Source organism: Piliocolobus tephrosceles, chromosome 10 (genome assembly GCF_002776525.5).
Source record: "Piliocolobus tephrosceles isolate RC106 chromosome 10, ASM277652v3, whole genome shotgun sequence".
In the NCBI taxonomy this organism is placed as follows: Eukaryota; Metazoa; Chordata; class Mammalia; order Primates; family Cercopithecidae; genus Piliocolobus; species Piliocolobus tephrosceles.
This window is the reverse complement of record NC_045443.1, coordinates 61,234,876-61,252,367: the sequence shown is the minus strand read 5'-3', so window position 1 is coordinate 61,252,367 and position 17,492 is coordinate 61,234,876. Positions and strand designations below refer to the sequence as shown.

The window sequence follows — 17,492 nt, the reverse complement described above, 5'->3', positions numbered from 1 at the left end:
TGCACTACAGCCTGGGTGACACAGAGAGACTCCGTCTCAAAAAAAAAAAAAAGGTAAAGAAAAATACCAATACACGGGGAATTCTAAGCACATAAAAATTACCTAAGGATTGTTTTTCAATTTACTGAAGTGAAACCAAAGATGAGCTTGCCATGGTTAACTAGAGTCTTTCTCAAAAGAAAGATTTCAATCCGGTGTATGTTTAGGAGGCTTGTACACGCTCAGCTTCTCAGTTAAGTCTCTCCCAAGACTCTTTTATCTGACTACACATTGAGCCTCCAAACCATGACTGAAAAACCACAGCTTCATGGATAGGGCCCTGTGCAGGACACCCTATTTCCAAATGAACAAGAAATGGAAGTGAGATAAAAAAATATTTTAAAGGTAAAAGTTTCACATTATTTAATGCAAACTAGCTGTCAGGGAGAAAGTAGTGATGAGAGAAAGGAAAGGAACGAAGACACCACAGAGATGCACATCAAACTGGAAGCAGACAAAGGCAGCCAGAACTATCTTATTTATTATAAAGATACACCGTGAAGAACAAACCTGACTGTATACTGAAGCCTGTAATGGTACATGCCAAAATGTACAGTACTATACATAAAAGTGCATTGTCACAACAGATTAACAAAACATTTTTTTCTTTCCAGAACTGTAAAAGTATCCCCCTTTATTTTCACCTCAGAGAGGAGGGAATGAAATGGTGAGAGGCAGTACAGAGCACGGGCGAGCGCGATGCTGTCAGCAGCACATGAGCGAGGGATGGATGCGGTGGGATGGGAGGACACAGGGGTGAGAAAGGCACAATCACGTCTACAAGGAAAACGAGACAGTCTGAGGACCAACAGGGATGCAAGATGGGACACTACTGAGCACTGAGGCACAGGAGGGAGGGGATGGAGAAGGTGGGGGAGAGGGAGGAAGCTTCAAAACACTGGAGTGGGCAGCAGGAATTGGGAGGAGGAGGTGGAGGTGGGGCACAGAGTGGGGCAACGGTACAAGAGCAAGGCTAAGACTCCTCTAAAATAGAAAGGCACTTTCACATGTACATACTACAGATGTACATTGACACAATTAGGTAACAGTCACAAGCAGGAAGCTACCGGTACTGCAATTGATCAAACCGACAGGAAAGGACAATACTGATTGAATTACGCGGACAGCAGTTACCCTTCAGTACGTAGGTAAACAGTAGTCTCTCCTGTTACACAGCCACTTACTATACTTTAAATATCTATAATAACCATCACACTACACACTGAGCTTGGATGAATGCTCTAAGGGGGGCATTCGCAATGCACAGTTCATATATTTTCTTTTACTAAAGTTTCTAAGATAAGCATTATGGAACCCAGTACAATTATTTAAACATACAAAATTCCCTACGTAAAGACACAGGTATCCATCTCGATTATACCACATAGACTTTTTTTTTTTTTTTTTTTTTTATTTTTTAACTTTTTAAAGAAAGTATACTGTATATTGGGGTAAGTGAAAGCTCAAATTCCAGTTTACTTTATGGATCTGACAAAACTTCGCTAAAGTCACCCTGCACCAAGCCTGACTCTCCAGCCCAGCTGGAGCTTGTGTTCTTAGCTTGGCAGGTGGTCTGGAGTAGGGAGCTCTGTTTACGCATGGGTAGAGCTTTCTAAGCTGCTCTGTGTCTCATGGTTTCTGTGGTGGGTAATCGAAAACAAGACTGAGTCCCAAGCACATTTCCTGCACAAAAAAAGGCCTCTCACTGCTATGGTCAGGAATCAATGAGCATCATCCCAAATTTGAATCCTCTAACTCCCCCTCAAGAGACCCATAGGCTCTTTAACTGGATTTCCAAGGCTGATCAAAGTTTCTTCAGTTTGTAGACTCCAGAGGCTATGTCATTCCTAAATGTTAAGGACACAACTACCAACCCACCCCTCTTTTCCTTTTCTTTAAATTATAACCGCCCCCGCCTTTTTGGTGGGGGGGAATAGCAAAAGTTGGAAAACCTTTAACTGATACAATTTGACTCTTGCAGCGGTACATCCACTGATAGCTGTTCACGATCACTGCAGTAGATTGTGGGATCCTGCCATAAATTATTCTACAGGTGGCTCGAGGGTCACCAAAGCCAGATGATGTTGTACGAGGATGTGCTCATCTGTTGAATGGTGCTGACACTCGAATGTGAACGTGGAGCGCTACAAAGCGCCACTCAGCAGGTTCAAACAGTTCACATAACACCCATTAGAAAATGTGTACCAAGTACCTTTCTCTCTATCCCCAAATCCTCTCCCCAAACCCCAACCCAGTCCAAAAGGCTGACTTGGTGAATCTCCTTCAGCGAGTTCTATGGATGGGATGTGGACACACAGTTTTATCAGCTGTGAATACATATTCTTGTGTAAGTGGAGTCAGGTAATCTTTGTAGAGCCATCATTTACCCACCATCAAAATGCCCCCCTCCCCAAATTGCCCATGAAACCTGATAAGCTCCTTGAAACTGGGGGCAGAACACCTCAAAGCCTCATTCTCTTTCTTCTCTCTCGTTTCCCTGTGTCTTCCCACCTCCCCTGTGTGCTGCCTCTGTCGCTGTAAAGAAGGCTGTGAACCTTCTCAGCTGCAGTGGCTCTTAATGAGCTTTACTGAGCATGATTCTGGATTCTTTGTGAAGTGGCCACCTTGTCTTATCTCTGAAATCTGAAGACATTTACTAAACCAAGTACGGAGAGGTGAGTCTTTACTGAGTCCTCACTCACTGAGGTCATACCCTTCATATGGAATTGAAAAAAAAAAAAGTCTCAAGGTGACAATAGGAGTATAGGGAAATGAGATGGAGACAGGTAAAGTGAGTGATGGGAGCGTATTAGGAGCTGTTTCCTGAAAGAAGGCACAGCCTCTGAGGCGCTGCAGCAGCACGACTCCTGCCGGCCAAGACGGCAGAGTCCTGATGGGGAGCACAGAAAGGCAATCCTCATTCCACCACAGGTGGACACACCAGAGAGAAGAGCTGCTGGGGAGGATGACCAGATAGAAGGCTGAATAAATGAACAGGCAGGAGGAAGATCTGAAAAGCTCAGAAAAGACACTGAAAAAAAAAAAAATTCAAAGACACCTCTGGCCCTTTGATGCCCTCTGTTAACATCTTACTCTTCCATCAAACAAGGCATATGGTTTTTAAGAATTCTTACTATTTTAAAGTGGGGGAATGGCCGGGCATGGTGGCTAACATCTGTAATCCCAGCACTTTTGGAGGCTGAGGCCATTGGATCACCTGAGGTCAGGAGTTTGAGAACAGTCTGGCCAACATGGTGAAACCCCGTCTCTACTAAAAATACAAAAATTAGCTGGGCATGGTGACGGCGCCTATAATCCCAGCTACTCAGGAGAATTGCTTGAACCCAGGAGATGGAGGTTGCAGTGAGCAGAGATTGCACCACTGTACTCTGGCCCGGGTGACAGAGCAAGACTCCAACTCAAAAAAAAAAAAAAAAAAAAAGTGGGGGATTATTTAGGAAAGTTTAACTTCCTAAGGAATTCATGAAGATTGTTTAAAAGGGCTAGTGCTATTCAAAGCTCAGTCCCGGCTGGCTCTCCATGGTGTCCAAGGGTGCTGAAGGACCCCAAAAGCTCAGGGAAAAGGGGGAGGGGCCGGACAAGGTACTGTCCTGGGCTTCTTTTTCAAAATGGGCAAAACGTATGGCTCTGAAAATCTGGAGGTTTAAAAGTTTACCATACCTAGAAATACATGGGAAAAAAAATCACTATTCATTTGTGAAATCAGGCCACAGACAAGCAATCAGCAGTGTGACTTTGAAAGGTAACAATATCTCATCGATTTAATCTCTTCCTGCAATAGAATGACTAGACAGGCAGACAGGTAGAGATCAAAGTAATGATCTTGAGTTTAGTACAGATCCCAATTCATTTCTGCACGATGCATTCACCAATGGGCTGATGAAGTAAAATCTACACTGTGTAGCTCTTAGGTGTGCGTGCAGTTGGCTGCCAGTTTGAAATGAAACCAAGAAGGAAATTAATGGTGGGCCAGAGGGATTCGTTCTGGGAAATCCATTTTTCTCCACAACAACAACAACAAAAATATCAGTAACTTCAATGATAGAGTCGATAAAATGCTCACAGGTCTACAGGTGATATCAGCTGCTGCTGGTAGGAGAATGGAATTCAAAGCAAATTTTCTTAAGATAGGGGGAAGATATAGCATAAATATAGGCTTAAAAATTGTCTGTGTGCTAGGATGCCAGAGAAAGAGCGTCTCCAATTGACAGTTCCGCTGACTATGGGAGTGATATAGAGACCACATACAAAAACGAAAACAAAAAAGGGAAAAGGGACAAAGAAAAAGAAGTTGTGGTTGTGAGGTACACAATTGGGTGAGAATTACAAGGTCATCTTCTGCTGATGGCCCTGCGTGGTTCTCACTTTCAGGTACCAGGGCCAGTTTGGGGTTGGCTCAAAGACAAATGGAGAGGAGAGTTGGGATTTCAAATTTAGGATCACCAGGTCTTTGTAGCATTATTATTATTATTATTTTTTTTGAAGAGACAGGGTCTCACACTATGCTGCCCAGGCTGGATTCGAACTACTGGGCCCAAAGCCATCCTCCTGTGTAAACTACCTGAGTAGCTGGGACTACAGTGTGCACCACCATGCCTGGGCTTTGCAGCATGTTTAAAGGAACCTAGGTGATTTAGTCAAAAGAGAACACTGCATAAACCAAGGCCTCAGGTGCTTCTTGCTGCCTCCATTTCCACAGAGGAGGAGAACACAGGGATTTGGGGAGATAGAAACATTTTCTAGGCAGTTATTGAACAATGAATCTTTGGAGGAGTTCGTGGAGTACTGTAACCAGAAAGTCTTTAAAATGAAACCCTTCTAGTCGTTTGTAAGTGTAGGGGAGGGACTTGGAAATCTCCGAGGCCTAATCATGCTCACAAAAGGAGTGACATTAATAGCTTTGGAGATGGTGGCTTCCTCTCCTTTCCCAGGTTAAGTTCAAGCAATAACAGCAGAGGTTCTACCCAATTCCATCGAGTCTTTAAGCTGGCCCTGGGGAAATAACTGTTAGGAAAGAGGCAAGCATCCAACTCACTCGAGCTGCGGACTGACAGTCCCTCTGGGATCGTCCCATGGAGACAACTGCAAGTCTTTTGCATGAGCTAAACCCCACTCCACATGGAATCGAAGGTGCTCATTGTCAGCTACCACGCAATGCCATTATCACCTTTCAGCCCAAGTGCCACAGACCAACACTGGCTATACTCCAGCGAGGTGTGGAATTCGGGCTCTTCTGCCTTCAGGTCACAACCTTTCTGACTCACCTGGGCTACACTAAACCTGAAGCTCTGTACGATGTGGAGAGCGGTGTTGCCTTCATTACAAGTGGTGCAGCATTGGATTTTCAAGTAAGTCTAAGTGTTTCTATTGTCCTTAAAATGACATATGTCCAGTTGTTTTAAAAAATTACAAAATACAAATGCCCGTGTTAATTTAGCTAGTCTCAGACATTACATTCGACAACATAGAAAAGCCAAAAGATCTCCAGTTATAAGCACAAAACTAAGGAAAGTTATGGATCAGTGATTTTGTCACTAATCCGTTTTTTTTTTTTTAAGTCACCTCCCTTTATGGCCTTGCTTAGCTGGTTTTTACATCGTGCAAGACTTGTCTGTTGGACCCTGGGGAGGCGGGGCAGGTCCTATGGTAGGATTTGTTTTTGGAAGAACAGCAGGTTTTGGCCTAAGGGCTGGAGGCTTCAGCTGCACACCCATTCTGGGTGCCACCATAGGCTTGAAAGTACTCATTGTGTCACTGGAGGAGCTAGTGCTACGTCGAATCTGAGGCTCGGAGCTCCTGAGGGCAACGTTGTGCAAAGGGCTGAGCGATTCCGTGGAAGTGGCAGGGGTGGGAGAGTTTTTCACTTGCTCCAGGGTATCCAGCACCACATCAGGGGCATGCTTTGCTGTGCTCTGTCTCTCCAGTTCTCGGAGTTCATTCAAAGCTGTGTTCATCGTTTCTTCAATATCCTATTGAAGAATAATCAGAAAGAGAGAAAGCACAGACTGATAATGAATACTAACGTATAGAAACCCAGACAATTTCAAAGTAAACGGCCCAGCAGAGTATGAATATCTTTAACTCCATAGTCCGCAGAATGTATAAACATAACGCCATCTCACACAATCATTTTGATTCTTGATTCAGGAGACCGAGATGCAATGGCTCACGGAGCCATGTATCAAACATTGGCCTTCCTAAGGCCCTAGGTAGCCTTCTAATGGTCTCTGCCTTATATGCTGACTTAAAAAAAAAAATTTTTTTTTTTTTTGTTTTGAGGCAGGGTCTCACTCTGTTAGCCAGGCAGAGTGCAGTGGTGCGAATCAGCTCACTACGGTCTCGACCTCCTGGGCTCATATGATCCTCCCACCTCCTGAGTAGCTGGGACCACAGGTGTGTGCTACCTCCTGTGTAGCCTCCTGAGTAGCTGGGTCCACAGGTGTGTGCTACCACACCTGGCTAATATTTAAATTTTTTGTAGAGATGGGGTCTTGCTAGTTGCCCAGGTTGGTCTTGAACTCTTGGGCTCAAGTAATCCTCCTGCTTCTGCCTCCTAAAGTGCTGGGATTATAGGTGTAGGCCACCACGTCTGCCTGCTGACTTATTAATATAGAATTCTATTTCAACTTATGATAAAAGTTTATGAAAACTTTTGAAAAACAGTTTTTCAACTTTTTTTTTCACCCCCAAGACAGAGTCTTGCTCTGTCACCCAGGCTGGAGTGCAGTGACGTGATCTTGGCTTACTGCAACCTCTGCCTCCCAGGTTCAAACAATTATCCTGCCTCAGCCTCCCAAGTAGCTGGGATTACAGGCCCATACCACCACGCCTGGCTAATTTTTGTATTTTTAGTAGAGACGGGGTTTCACCATGTTGGCCAGGCTGGTCTCGAACTCCTGACCTCATGATCTGCCTGCCTCGGCCTCCCAAAGTGCTGGGATTACAGGCATGAGCCACTGCACTGGGCAAGGTTTTCAACTTTTATGATAAGGGTTTAAATTTAGATACTGCAATAATTTCTCAAGAAATAAATATAATAGGAATAAAAAAATCTGGCTTCATTCATTCATTCTACAAATTTCTGAGCGCTTATTATACACTTGGCTAATTCCAAGAAGTTCTTCGAAATTCAGTTTAAGTCTTCCCCTGATACAGTTTTCCAGTGGATCTCAATGAAAGTGGTACTGTCTCATAGAGGGCATTTTTGTAATATGTTGTGTGTGTGTGGATTTTAATGTCATAATAACAAGGTTGCATTATTGGCAGCTGATGGGCAGGCTCAGACATATTAGGTATCTTGCAAGTGCCCTGGTGCGTTTACATGCAGTGAATTTTCCTGCACCTTGTTCAACTTTTGAATGTCCTCCAGACATTTATATAGGTAAAAATTCTCTGAAGAACCTGAGTCTAGAACCTCTTTTTCTAATATATAAACATAAAATATCTTTTGGATGGCGTTAAATTTTTTAGGAATGTTATTGTTTTAGGAAAGTTGTTTTTTGTTTTGAGTGTGACAGTATGACCAAGGGTTGTTCACCATTTTGGAGAAATATTATCACTAATGGAAGCTCTTTTCATGGAATTTGAGTTAACTCAATTAACTGAATACTCCCATATCAACATGCATTTTTAATTATTGCATTTATGGAAATTCTACCATGTAGGTGAAAGCATCACTACTTCATTTGTCTTCTAGTATACTTGATAATTAACTGAAATACATTTGTTTTAATATCAACTTCCCTTTAATTTTATATTCTATTTAGAGCTTTATATACATATTTTCAAAATAGATATATCAATCAATTTATTTCAGAGAGCTGGGCATGGTGGCACACCCCCAGCTACTCTCAAGGCTGAGGCAGGAGAATTGCTTGAACCCAGGAGGTGGAGGTCGCAGTGAGCCGAGATAACACAACTTCACTCCAGCCCGAGTGATAGAGTGAGACTCCATCTCAAAAAAAAAAAAAAAAAAAAAAGTCAATTTATTTCAGATAGTAAAAGGGGGAAGTTACAATAAATTTGTTTCAAAAAGGTGGAGTGTGCTCCATCAGCGGATGGATAAAGAAAATGTGGTATATACATACAAAGGAGTATCATTCAGCCTTAAAGGGAAGTAAGTCCTATCATGTGCCACAGCATGTGTAAACCTTGAGGACATTACACTAAATGAAATGAGCCAGTCACAAAAAATACAAATACTGTATGATTCCACTTATATGTGGTGTCTAAAGGAGTCCAATTCATAGAAACAAAAAGAAGAATGATGGTTGCCAGGGACTGGAGGAAGGTGAAATGGGAGGTGTTTAATGTGTACTGAGTTTTGGTTTTGCGAGACGAACACGTTCTGGAGCGATGTTTCACAACAATGTGAATATACCTTTCTGAACTATACATTTAAAAATGGTTAAGATGGTCAATTTTATTTTATTTTTTAACCACAATTAAGAAAGAAAAAGGCAGAATGTTGTATGAGATGGTAGAGATCCACTGCCCTGGTGACTGAAATGTCTCTTCCCGACCTATTCCCAGGGCTTCTCCTACTCATCTGGAGCATACCCCTCATGGCACGGTTTAATGGTAACTCATTTCCCTATTCATCTCCTCGACTAGATTGAATGTGAGCACTTAGAGGCTGCGGCTATTGTTTAACTTTGTTTGCATGAAACCTAGTGTGAGACCTGGCATACAGTAAATGCTCAATAAAGATTTGCTAATTGAATAATCTAAGACACTGATATTAAATCACAGTCTCCAATAATGAATAAACCAAGATACGATGATTATGTATGGATGTGGTAGTCTTTTGAAAAATCTCCATTGGGCATTCCATTCAATTGTTTAATAAAATAATTTGCATTTTTTTTAATGAACACCATGATGGCATGCTTACTTGTCCCCATGGGAAAATCTGAAGGCTAAAGATGGAAAGATAAAAAGCAAATCTGGAAGCCATTTTATGAGGGTGACATCACTTTTCAAGTTATTACTTTCATATGTGATTTCCGTTTGTGGCTAAACATACGGATTTGTTTTTTTTTTTTTTACAAGTATTTATCTCAGAGACATGTGCGGAGCCTAGTTATCTGTTGAGTTTTTGTTTTTACAATTTACATTTTTTTTTTTTTTTTGAGACGGAGTCTCACTCTGTCACCTAGGCTGGAATGCAATACCGTGATCTCAGCTCACTGCAACCTCCGCCTCCTGGGTTCAAGCGATTCTCGTGCCTCAGCCACCGGAGTAACTCGGACTACAGGTGCCTGCCACCATACCCAGCTAATTTTTTGTATCTTTTGTAGAGATGGGGTGTCACTATGTTGGCCAGGCTGGTCTCAAACTCCTGACCTCAAGTGATCCATGCGCCTCAGCCTCCCAAAGTGGTGGGATTATAGGCATGAGCCACTGTGCTTGGCCTGTTTTTATAATTTACAATTAAAAAAAATTTCCTGATTCTAGAAGTCAAAGGGTTAAACAGACCTTATATGCCTTCCTACCTCCAAGCACCTAAATCCCTGTCTCTCTAACCCAAATTATGTTTCACCTGCTTATTATAAGCAATGATGTTATAAGTGTCTCAAATCATTAAATTCAGCTATAGTAAAATATTGCTGGTTGTAAATATGCCTCAAAGGGCCTTGCATAGCACTTTAAACAGAAAAAAATAAAACAGTCAAAGCCTTTTCGATTTTTGCTGAGAAGTTGCTGTACATTTAAAATTGCTTTAATTTTTAAAAAACATATTAAACTTCTCACAATCTAATTTACTACCCCAAATTCTTTTTAGTTAGAACACTGAAAAATAGCTTGGACATTTGTCATATTGGGGCTGGATTCCTTGGGTGCTTTTTATTAAAAATAACCCACCTTTAATACTTTTCCATGTTTCATTCATTTCTCATTCACTCTTTTTTGAAATCTACTTAGTTTTTAAACTTCAGTGATAGCTGGAAGCTGCTTTAGATTATTTGAATGGTAAGGCCTGAATCTATTCACTCTTTTCTCACTGACTATAAACATACATATATTTGGAGACAGGGTCTTGGTCTATCACCCTGACTGGAGTGCAGTAGGGGAATCATAACTCATTGCAGCCTCGAACTGCTGGGCTCAAGCAATCCTCTTGCCTCAGCTTCCAAAGTACCTGGGACTGCAGACATGCACCAAAACTCTTAGTGTGATGGTTAATACCTAGTGTCAACTTGATTGGATTGAAGGATGCAAAAGTGTATCTGTGAGGGTGTTGCCAAAGGAGATTAACATTTGAGTCAGTGGGTTGGGGAAGGCAGACCTACCCCTAATCTGGATGGGCACCATCTAATCAGCTGCCAGTGAATATAAAGCAGGCAGAAGAATGTGAAAAGGTTAGACTGGCCTAGCCTCTCAGCCTACATCTTTCTCCCATGCTGGATGCTTCCTTCTCTCAAACATCAGACTTCAAGTTCTTCAGTTTTGGAACTTGGACCGACTCTCTTTACTCCTCAGCCTGCAGACGGCTTATTGTGGGATCTTGTGATTGTGTGAGTTAACACTTAATAAACTCACCTTTATATGTATATGTATTCTGTTAATTCTGTACCTCCAGAGAACCCTGACTAATACAGATTTTGGTATCAGGAATGGTTCTAGAGGAACAGAATATTAAGGATGGAGTTCTTTCATTGGTTTTGGGGCTTCTGCTTTATATGATTAGACCTCAAAATACTAAGGACTCTACTTCTAATAGGATGAAGAACACTGATAGTCCTTGGTGTGAATTGTTTAGAGAGTTATGCAAAATACATGCATTTGACACTCCTGATTCATCGCTCATAAGAGGCAAGGAATTTAGTAACTCCATACATAATACATTTGTATGGAGTATTGTGTAGAGAACCAATGAACATAATGAAGCTCGTTGGTTGTTCCTAAGTTCAGTGGACAAAGTAATGAAAAAAAATGATGAACTCAAGGATTCTATCTCCTGGTTTCAGAGGCGGATACTGAGCCTCAAATCTGCTAAGACTGCCCTGAGTGAGAGTCTTATCTCCTGCAGAGAAAGAGCTGAAATTGTGGAAAAACAGACACAAGCTCTTATCATTAGAGTGGCTGACCTGCAACGAAAGATGCATGCACAGCCTTGCTAGGTGTCTACTGTTAAAGCGAGGGCATTGATTTGAAAAGAGTGGGACCCTACAACTTGGAATGGGGATGTGTGGGAGGACCCTGATGAAGCTGGGGACACTGAGCTTGTAAACTGTGATGAACCTTTTTTGCCAGAAGAAACGGCTTCCCTATCCCCAGTAGTGGCAACATCCCCTCCCTGACCCATGCTGCCATCAGCCTTTCCATCTTTGTCTGAGGAGATAAACCCTGCGCTGCCTGAGGCAATGGTGATGGCCTCCTGTGAGGCAGTTGCCAGGCAAGATAATGTTGACTGTCCTCAGGAGCCACCCCCAACACCTGTTTGCTTCTAGACCTATAACTAGACTAATGTCCTGGCGGGCCCCTGGAGGTGAGGTTGAGAGTGTGACCCATGAAGAGGTGCACTACATTAGAAAAGAACTCCTTGAGTTTTCTAATTTATATAAACAGAAATCTGGAGAACAGGCATGAGAATGGATATTAAGGGTGTGGGATAATGGTAGATGGAACATAGAGACAGATCAGGCTGAATTTATTGATTTGGGCCCACTAAGTAGGAGCTCTGCATTGAATGTTGCAGCTTGGGGAGTTAAAGAAGGTTCTAATAGTTTATTTGCTTGGTTAACTGAAATGTGGATTGAAAGATGTCCCACTGTGAGTGAGCTGGAAATGCCTGATCTCCCTTAGTTAATATAGAGGAAGGGATCCAAGGGCTTAGGGAGATTGGGATGGTGGAGTGGATTAGTCACTTTAGACCTACTCATCCCAGCTGGGAGAGCCCTTGACCAATGCCTTGCAAAACAGATTTGTGAGGGCAGCACTTGCATTTTTTTTTGAGACGGAGTCTGGCTCTTTCGCTCAGGCTGGAGTGCAGTGGCGTGATCTCGGCTCACTGCAAGCTCTGCCTCCTGGGTTCACGCCATTCTCCTGCCTCAGTCTCCTGAGTAGCTGGGATTACAGGCACCCACCACCATGCCTGGCTAATTTTTTATATTTTTAGTAGAGATGGGGTTTCGCCATGTTAGCCAGGATGATCTCAATCTCCTTACCTTGTGATCCACCTGCCTCAGCCTCCCAAAGTGCTGGGATTACAGGCGTGAGCCACCGTGCCTGGCCAGCACTTGCATCTCTGAAGAGCCCTGTAATTGCTCTTCTCTGTATGTCAGATCTAACGGTGGGAACCACAGTCACTCAACTACAAAATTTAAATACAATGGACATAATAGGATCCTGAGGTGGCAGAAGCCAAGTGGTGACACTCAACTGTCAAAGACAAGGTGGGCGTAGCTACTGTAATGGACAGCAGAGGCAAAGCGGCAAGCAGAATAGTCTGACTCATGCAGAGCTCTGGCATTGGCTAATTAATCATGGTGTTCCTAGAAGTGTAATTGATAGGAAGCCTACTGCATTCCTACTTAATTTATACAAGCAGAAAACTTCTAGGTCAGATGGACAAAAGACTAATTTGAATTATAAAAACAGAGAATCATGGCCCCTCAATCAATTTCTAGACTTGACCCAGTTTACAGACCCAGAACCTCTTGAATGAAGGGGAGGCCAAGTACCCTTGAGGAAGGACCCTGCTATATTACTGACAATTTATGCAGTGAATCTTTATCCCATACTTCCCCAAGGGGACCTCCAGCCTTTTACCAGGATAACTGTGTAGTGGGGAAAGGGAAATGATCAGACATTTTGGGAACTAATGGACACTGGCTCTGAGCTGACATTGATTCCGGGGGACCAAAAACGTCATTGTGGTGCTCCAGTTAAAGTAGTGGCTTGTGGACGTCAGGTAATTAATGGAGTTTTAGCTCAGGTCTGACTTACAGTGAGTCTAGTGGGTCCCCAGACTTCTCCTGTGGTCCTTTCCCCAGTGCCAGAATGCATAATTGGCATAGGCATACTTAGCAGCTGGCAGAACCTCCCACATTGGCTCCTGGACTGGTAAGGTGGGGGCTACTATGTGGGAAAGGCCAAATGGAAGCCATTAGAGCAGCCTTTACCTAGAAAAATAGTAAATTAAAAGCAATATTGCATCCCTGGAGGGATCATGGAGATTAGCGCCACCATCAAGGACTTGAAAGATGCAAGGGTGGTGATTCCCACCACATCCTCGTTCAACTCTCCCATTTGGCCTGTGCAGAAGACAGATGGATCTTGGAGAGTGACAGTGGATTATTGTAAGCTTAACCAAGTGGTGACTCCAAGTGCAGCTGCTAAACCAGATGTAGTTTCATTGCTTGAGCAAATAAACACATCTCCTGGTACCTGGTATGGCGCCACTGACTTGGAAAATGCCTTTTTCTCCATTCTTGTCCATAAGGCCCACCAGAAGCAATTTGCCTTCAGCTGGCAAGGCCAGCAATATACTTTTACTGTCCTACCTCAGGGGCATATCAACTCTCTGGCTTTGTGTCATAATCTTACTTGGAGAGACCTTGATTGCTTTTTGCTTCTGCAAGGTATCACACTGGTCCATTACATTGAAGACATTATGCTGACTGGATCCAGTGAGCAAGAAGTAGCAAACACATTGGACTTATTGGTGAGACGTTTGTGTGCTAGAGGATGGGTAAAAAATCCGACTAAAATTCAGTGACCTTCTACCTCAGTAAAATTTCTAGGGGTCCAGTGGTGTGGGGCCTATCAAGATGTTCCTTCTAAGGTGAAGGGTAAGTTGCTGCGTTTGGCCCCTCCTGCAACCAAGAAAGAGGCACAACGCCTAGTGGGCCCATTTGGATTTTGGAGGCAACACGTTCCTCTTTTGGGTGTGTTACTCTGGCCCATTTATTGAGTCTCTGGCCCATTTATTGAGTCACTCAAAAGGCTGCCAGTTTTGAGTGGTGTCCAGAACAGGAGAAGGCTCTGCAACAGGTCCAGGCTACTGTGCAAGCTGCTCTGTCACTTAGGCCATAGGACCCAGCAGATCCAATGGTACTTGAGGTGTCAGTGGCAGATAGGGATGCTGTTTAGAGCCTTTGGCAGACCCTCATAGGTGAATCACAGCAGAGGCCTCTAGGATTTTGGAGCAATGCCCTGCCTTCTTCTGCAGAGAATTACTCTCCTTTTCTTTATGAGATGGGGTGTCTCTCTGTCACCCAGGCTGGAGTACAGTGGCGTGATCTCAGCTCACTGCAACCTCCACCTCCCTGGTTCAAGTGATTCTTCTGCCTCAACCTCCCGAGTAGCTGGGACTATAGATGCGTGCCACCACATATGGCTAATTTTTGCATTTTTAGTAGAGATGGGGTTTCACCATATTGGTCAGGTTGGTCTTGAACTTCTGACCTCGTGATCCACCTGCCTTGGCTTCCCAAAGTGCAGGGATTAGCATGAACCACCGCACCTGGCCAACTACTCTCCTTTTGAGAGACAGCTCTTGGCCTGTTACTGGGCTTTGGTGAAAACTGAACATTTGACTATGGGTCATCAAGTCACCATGCAACCTGAACTGCCTATCATGAACTGGGTGCTTTCTGACACATCGAGTCATAAAGCGGGTCATGCACAGCAGCATTCCATCATCAAATGGAAGTGGTATATATGTGACTGGGCTCAAGCAGCTCCTGAAGGCATAAGTTACATGAGGAAGTGGCTCAAATGCCCAGGGTCTCTACTCTTTCACACGGCCTGTACTGATGGCCTCAGGGGGAGTTCCCTCTGATCAGCTGACAGAGGAAGAGAAGACTAGGGCCTGGTTCACAGGTGAACCTGCATGATATGCAGGCACCACCCGAAAGTGGACAGCTGCAGCACTACAGCCCCTTTCTAGGACATCCCTGTAGGACAGTGGTGAAGGGAATCTTTCCCAGTGGGCAGAACTTCAAGCAGTGCACCTGGCTGTGCACTCTGCATGGAAAGAGGAATGGCCAGATGTGTGATTATATGCTGATTCATGGACTGTAGCCAATGGTTTGGTTGGATGGTCAGGGACTTAGAAGAAGTATGATTGGAAAATTGGTGACGAAGAAATTTGTGGAAGGGGTATGTGGATGGACCTCTCTGAGTGGTCAAAAACTGTGAAGATACTTGTATCCCATGTGAGTGGTCACCAATGGGTGACCTCAGCAGAGGAGGATTTTGATAATCAAGAGGACACGATGACCCATTCTATCGACACCACTCAGCCTCTTTCCCCAGCCACCCCGTCATCACTCAATGGGCCCATGAACAAAGTGGCCATAGTGCAGGGACGGAGGTTACACATGGACTCAGCAACATGGACTTCCACTCACCAAGGCTGACCTGGCTATGGCCACTGCTTAGTGCCCAATTTGCCAGCAGCAGAAGCCAACACAGCCCTCGATATGGTACCATTCCTCAGCGTGATCAACCAGCTACCTGGTGGCAGGTTGATTATACTGGACCTCTTCCATCATGAAAAAGGGTTTGTCCTCACTGGAAGAGACAGTTACTCTGGATATGGGTTTGTCTATCCTGCATGCAATGCTTCTGCCAAGACTACCATCTGTGGACTCACGGAATGCCTTACCCACTGTCATGGTATTCCACACAGCATTGCCTCTGACCAAGGCACTTACTTTACAGCTAAAGAAGAGTGGCAGTGGGCTCATGCTTATGGAATTCATGGGTCTTACTATGTTCCCTATCATCCTGAAGAAGCTGGATTGATAGAGTGGTGGAAAGGCCTTTTAAAGTCACAATTACAATGCCAACGAGGTGACTATACTTTGCAGGGCTGGGGCAAAGTTCCCCAGAAGGCTGTATATGCTCTGAATCAGTGTCCAACATATGGTGCTGTTTCTTCCATAGCCAGGATTCACGGGTCCAGGAATCAAGGGGTGGAAGTGGAAGTGGCACCATGCATCATCACCTCTAGCGACCCAGTAGCAACATTTTTACTTCCTATTCCCACGACATTATGTTCTGCTGGCTTAGAGGTCTTAGTTCCAGAGGGAGGAAAGTGCCACCAGGGACACATTGACGATCCCATTAAGTTAAGTTTGCCACCTGGACACTTTGGGCTCCTCCTACCTTTAAGGCAACAGACTAAGAAAGGAGTTACAGTGTTGGCTCGGGTGACTGACTTGGACTATCAAGATGAAATCAGTCTACTACTCCACAATGGAGGTAAAAAAGAGTGTGCATGGAATACAGGAGCTCCATTAGGGCATCTCTTAGTATTACCATGCTCTGTGATTAAGGTCAATGGGAAACTACAACAGCCCAATCCAGGCAGGACTACAAATGGTCCAGACCCTTCAGGAATGAAGGTTTGGGTCACTCCGCCAGGAGAACAACAACAACAACAACAAAAACACGACCTGCTGAGGTGCTTGCTGAAGGCAAAGGGAATACAGAATGGGTAGTAGAAGGTAGTCATCAATACCAGCTATGACCACGTGGAAACAGGGACTGTAATTGTTATGTGTATTTCCTCCTTCTTTCGTTAAAAACATGTTTGTGCATGTGTACACCTGTACTAGGAAAATATCTTCATTTTATTTCCTTTTTCCTTTAGCATGTGACATAAGATTATATTGACTTCCTATCAGCATTTAAGTATTGTTAACTTTATGTAATAGCATTTGGGTTGGGGATTGGTGCGTTTCCGGTTATAGGAAAGGACAAGTGTATTATGTTAGGTATAATTATGAACTTATTATTGTTTTTATTTGAAGATTATGTATGATCTCAGGAGATGTTTATGGGTTCAAGTTGACAAGGGGTAGACTTGGGATGGTTAATATTAAGTGTCAACTTGATTGGATTGAAGGATGCAAAGTGTTACTCCTGGTGTGTCTGTGAGGGGGTTGCCAGAGGAAATTATCATTTGAGTCAGTGGGCTGGGAAAGGCAGATCCACCCTTAATCTGGATGGGCACCATCTAATCAGCTGCCAGTGAATATAAAGCAGGCAGAAAAACATGAAAAGGTTAGACCGGCCTATCCTCCCAGCCTACATCTTCCTCCCATGCTGGATGCTTCCTGCCCTCGAACGTCGGACTCCACGTTCTTCAGGTTTGGAACTTGGACTGGCTCTCCTTGCTCCTCAGCCTGCAGATGGTCTATTGTGGGACTCTGTGATCGTGTCAGTTAATACTTAATAAACTTCCCTTTATATGTATATATTCCATTAGTTCTGTCCCTCTAGAGAACCCTGACGAATACACCTAACCAATTTAAAAAAGTTTTTTTGTAGACATGGGGTTGTGCTATATTGACCAGGCTTGTCTCAAACTCCTGACCTCAAGCAATCTTCTTGCCTCAGCCTCCTAAAGTGTTGGGATTACAGGTGTAAGCCACCCACCAGGCCTACAGACGTATTTTCTCATGGCCTATGCTGTG

General features: G+C 43.7%; 1 protein-coding gene across 1 annotated transcript in view; it reads right to left on the bottom strand.

The window, feature by feature from the left end:
• Positions 1-472: 472 nt before the first annotated feature.
• Positions 473-17,492, bottom strand: part of SRGAP1 (SLIT-ROBO Rho GTPase activating protein 1) — a 330,478-nt gene continuing 313,458 nt past the window's right edge. Inside the window, exon 22 of the mRNA XM_023225129.2 lies at positions 473-6,029. Coding sequence (XP_023080897.1) covers positions 5,652-6,029 — 378 coding nt within the window. The 3' untranslated portion in view covers positions 473-5,651. The remainder of the gene's footprint in view (positions 6,030-17,492) is intronic.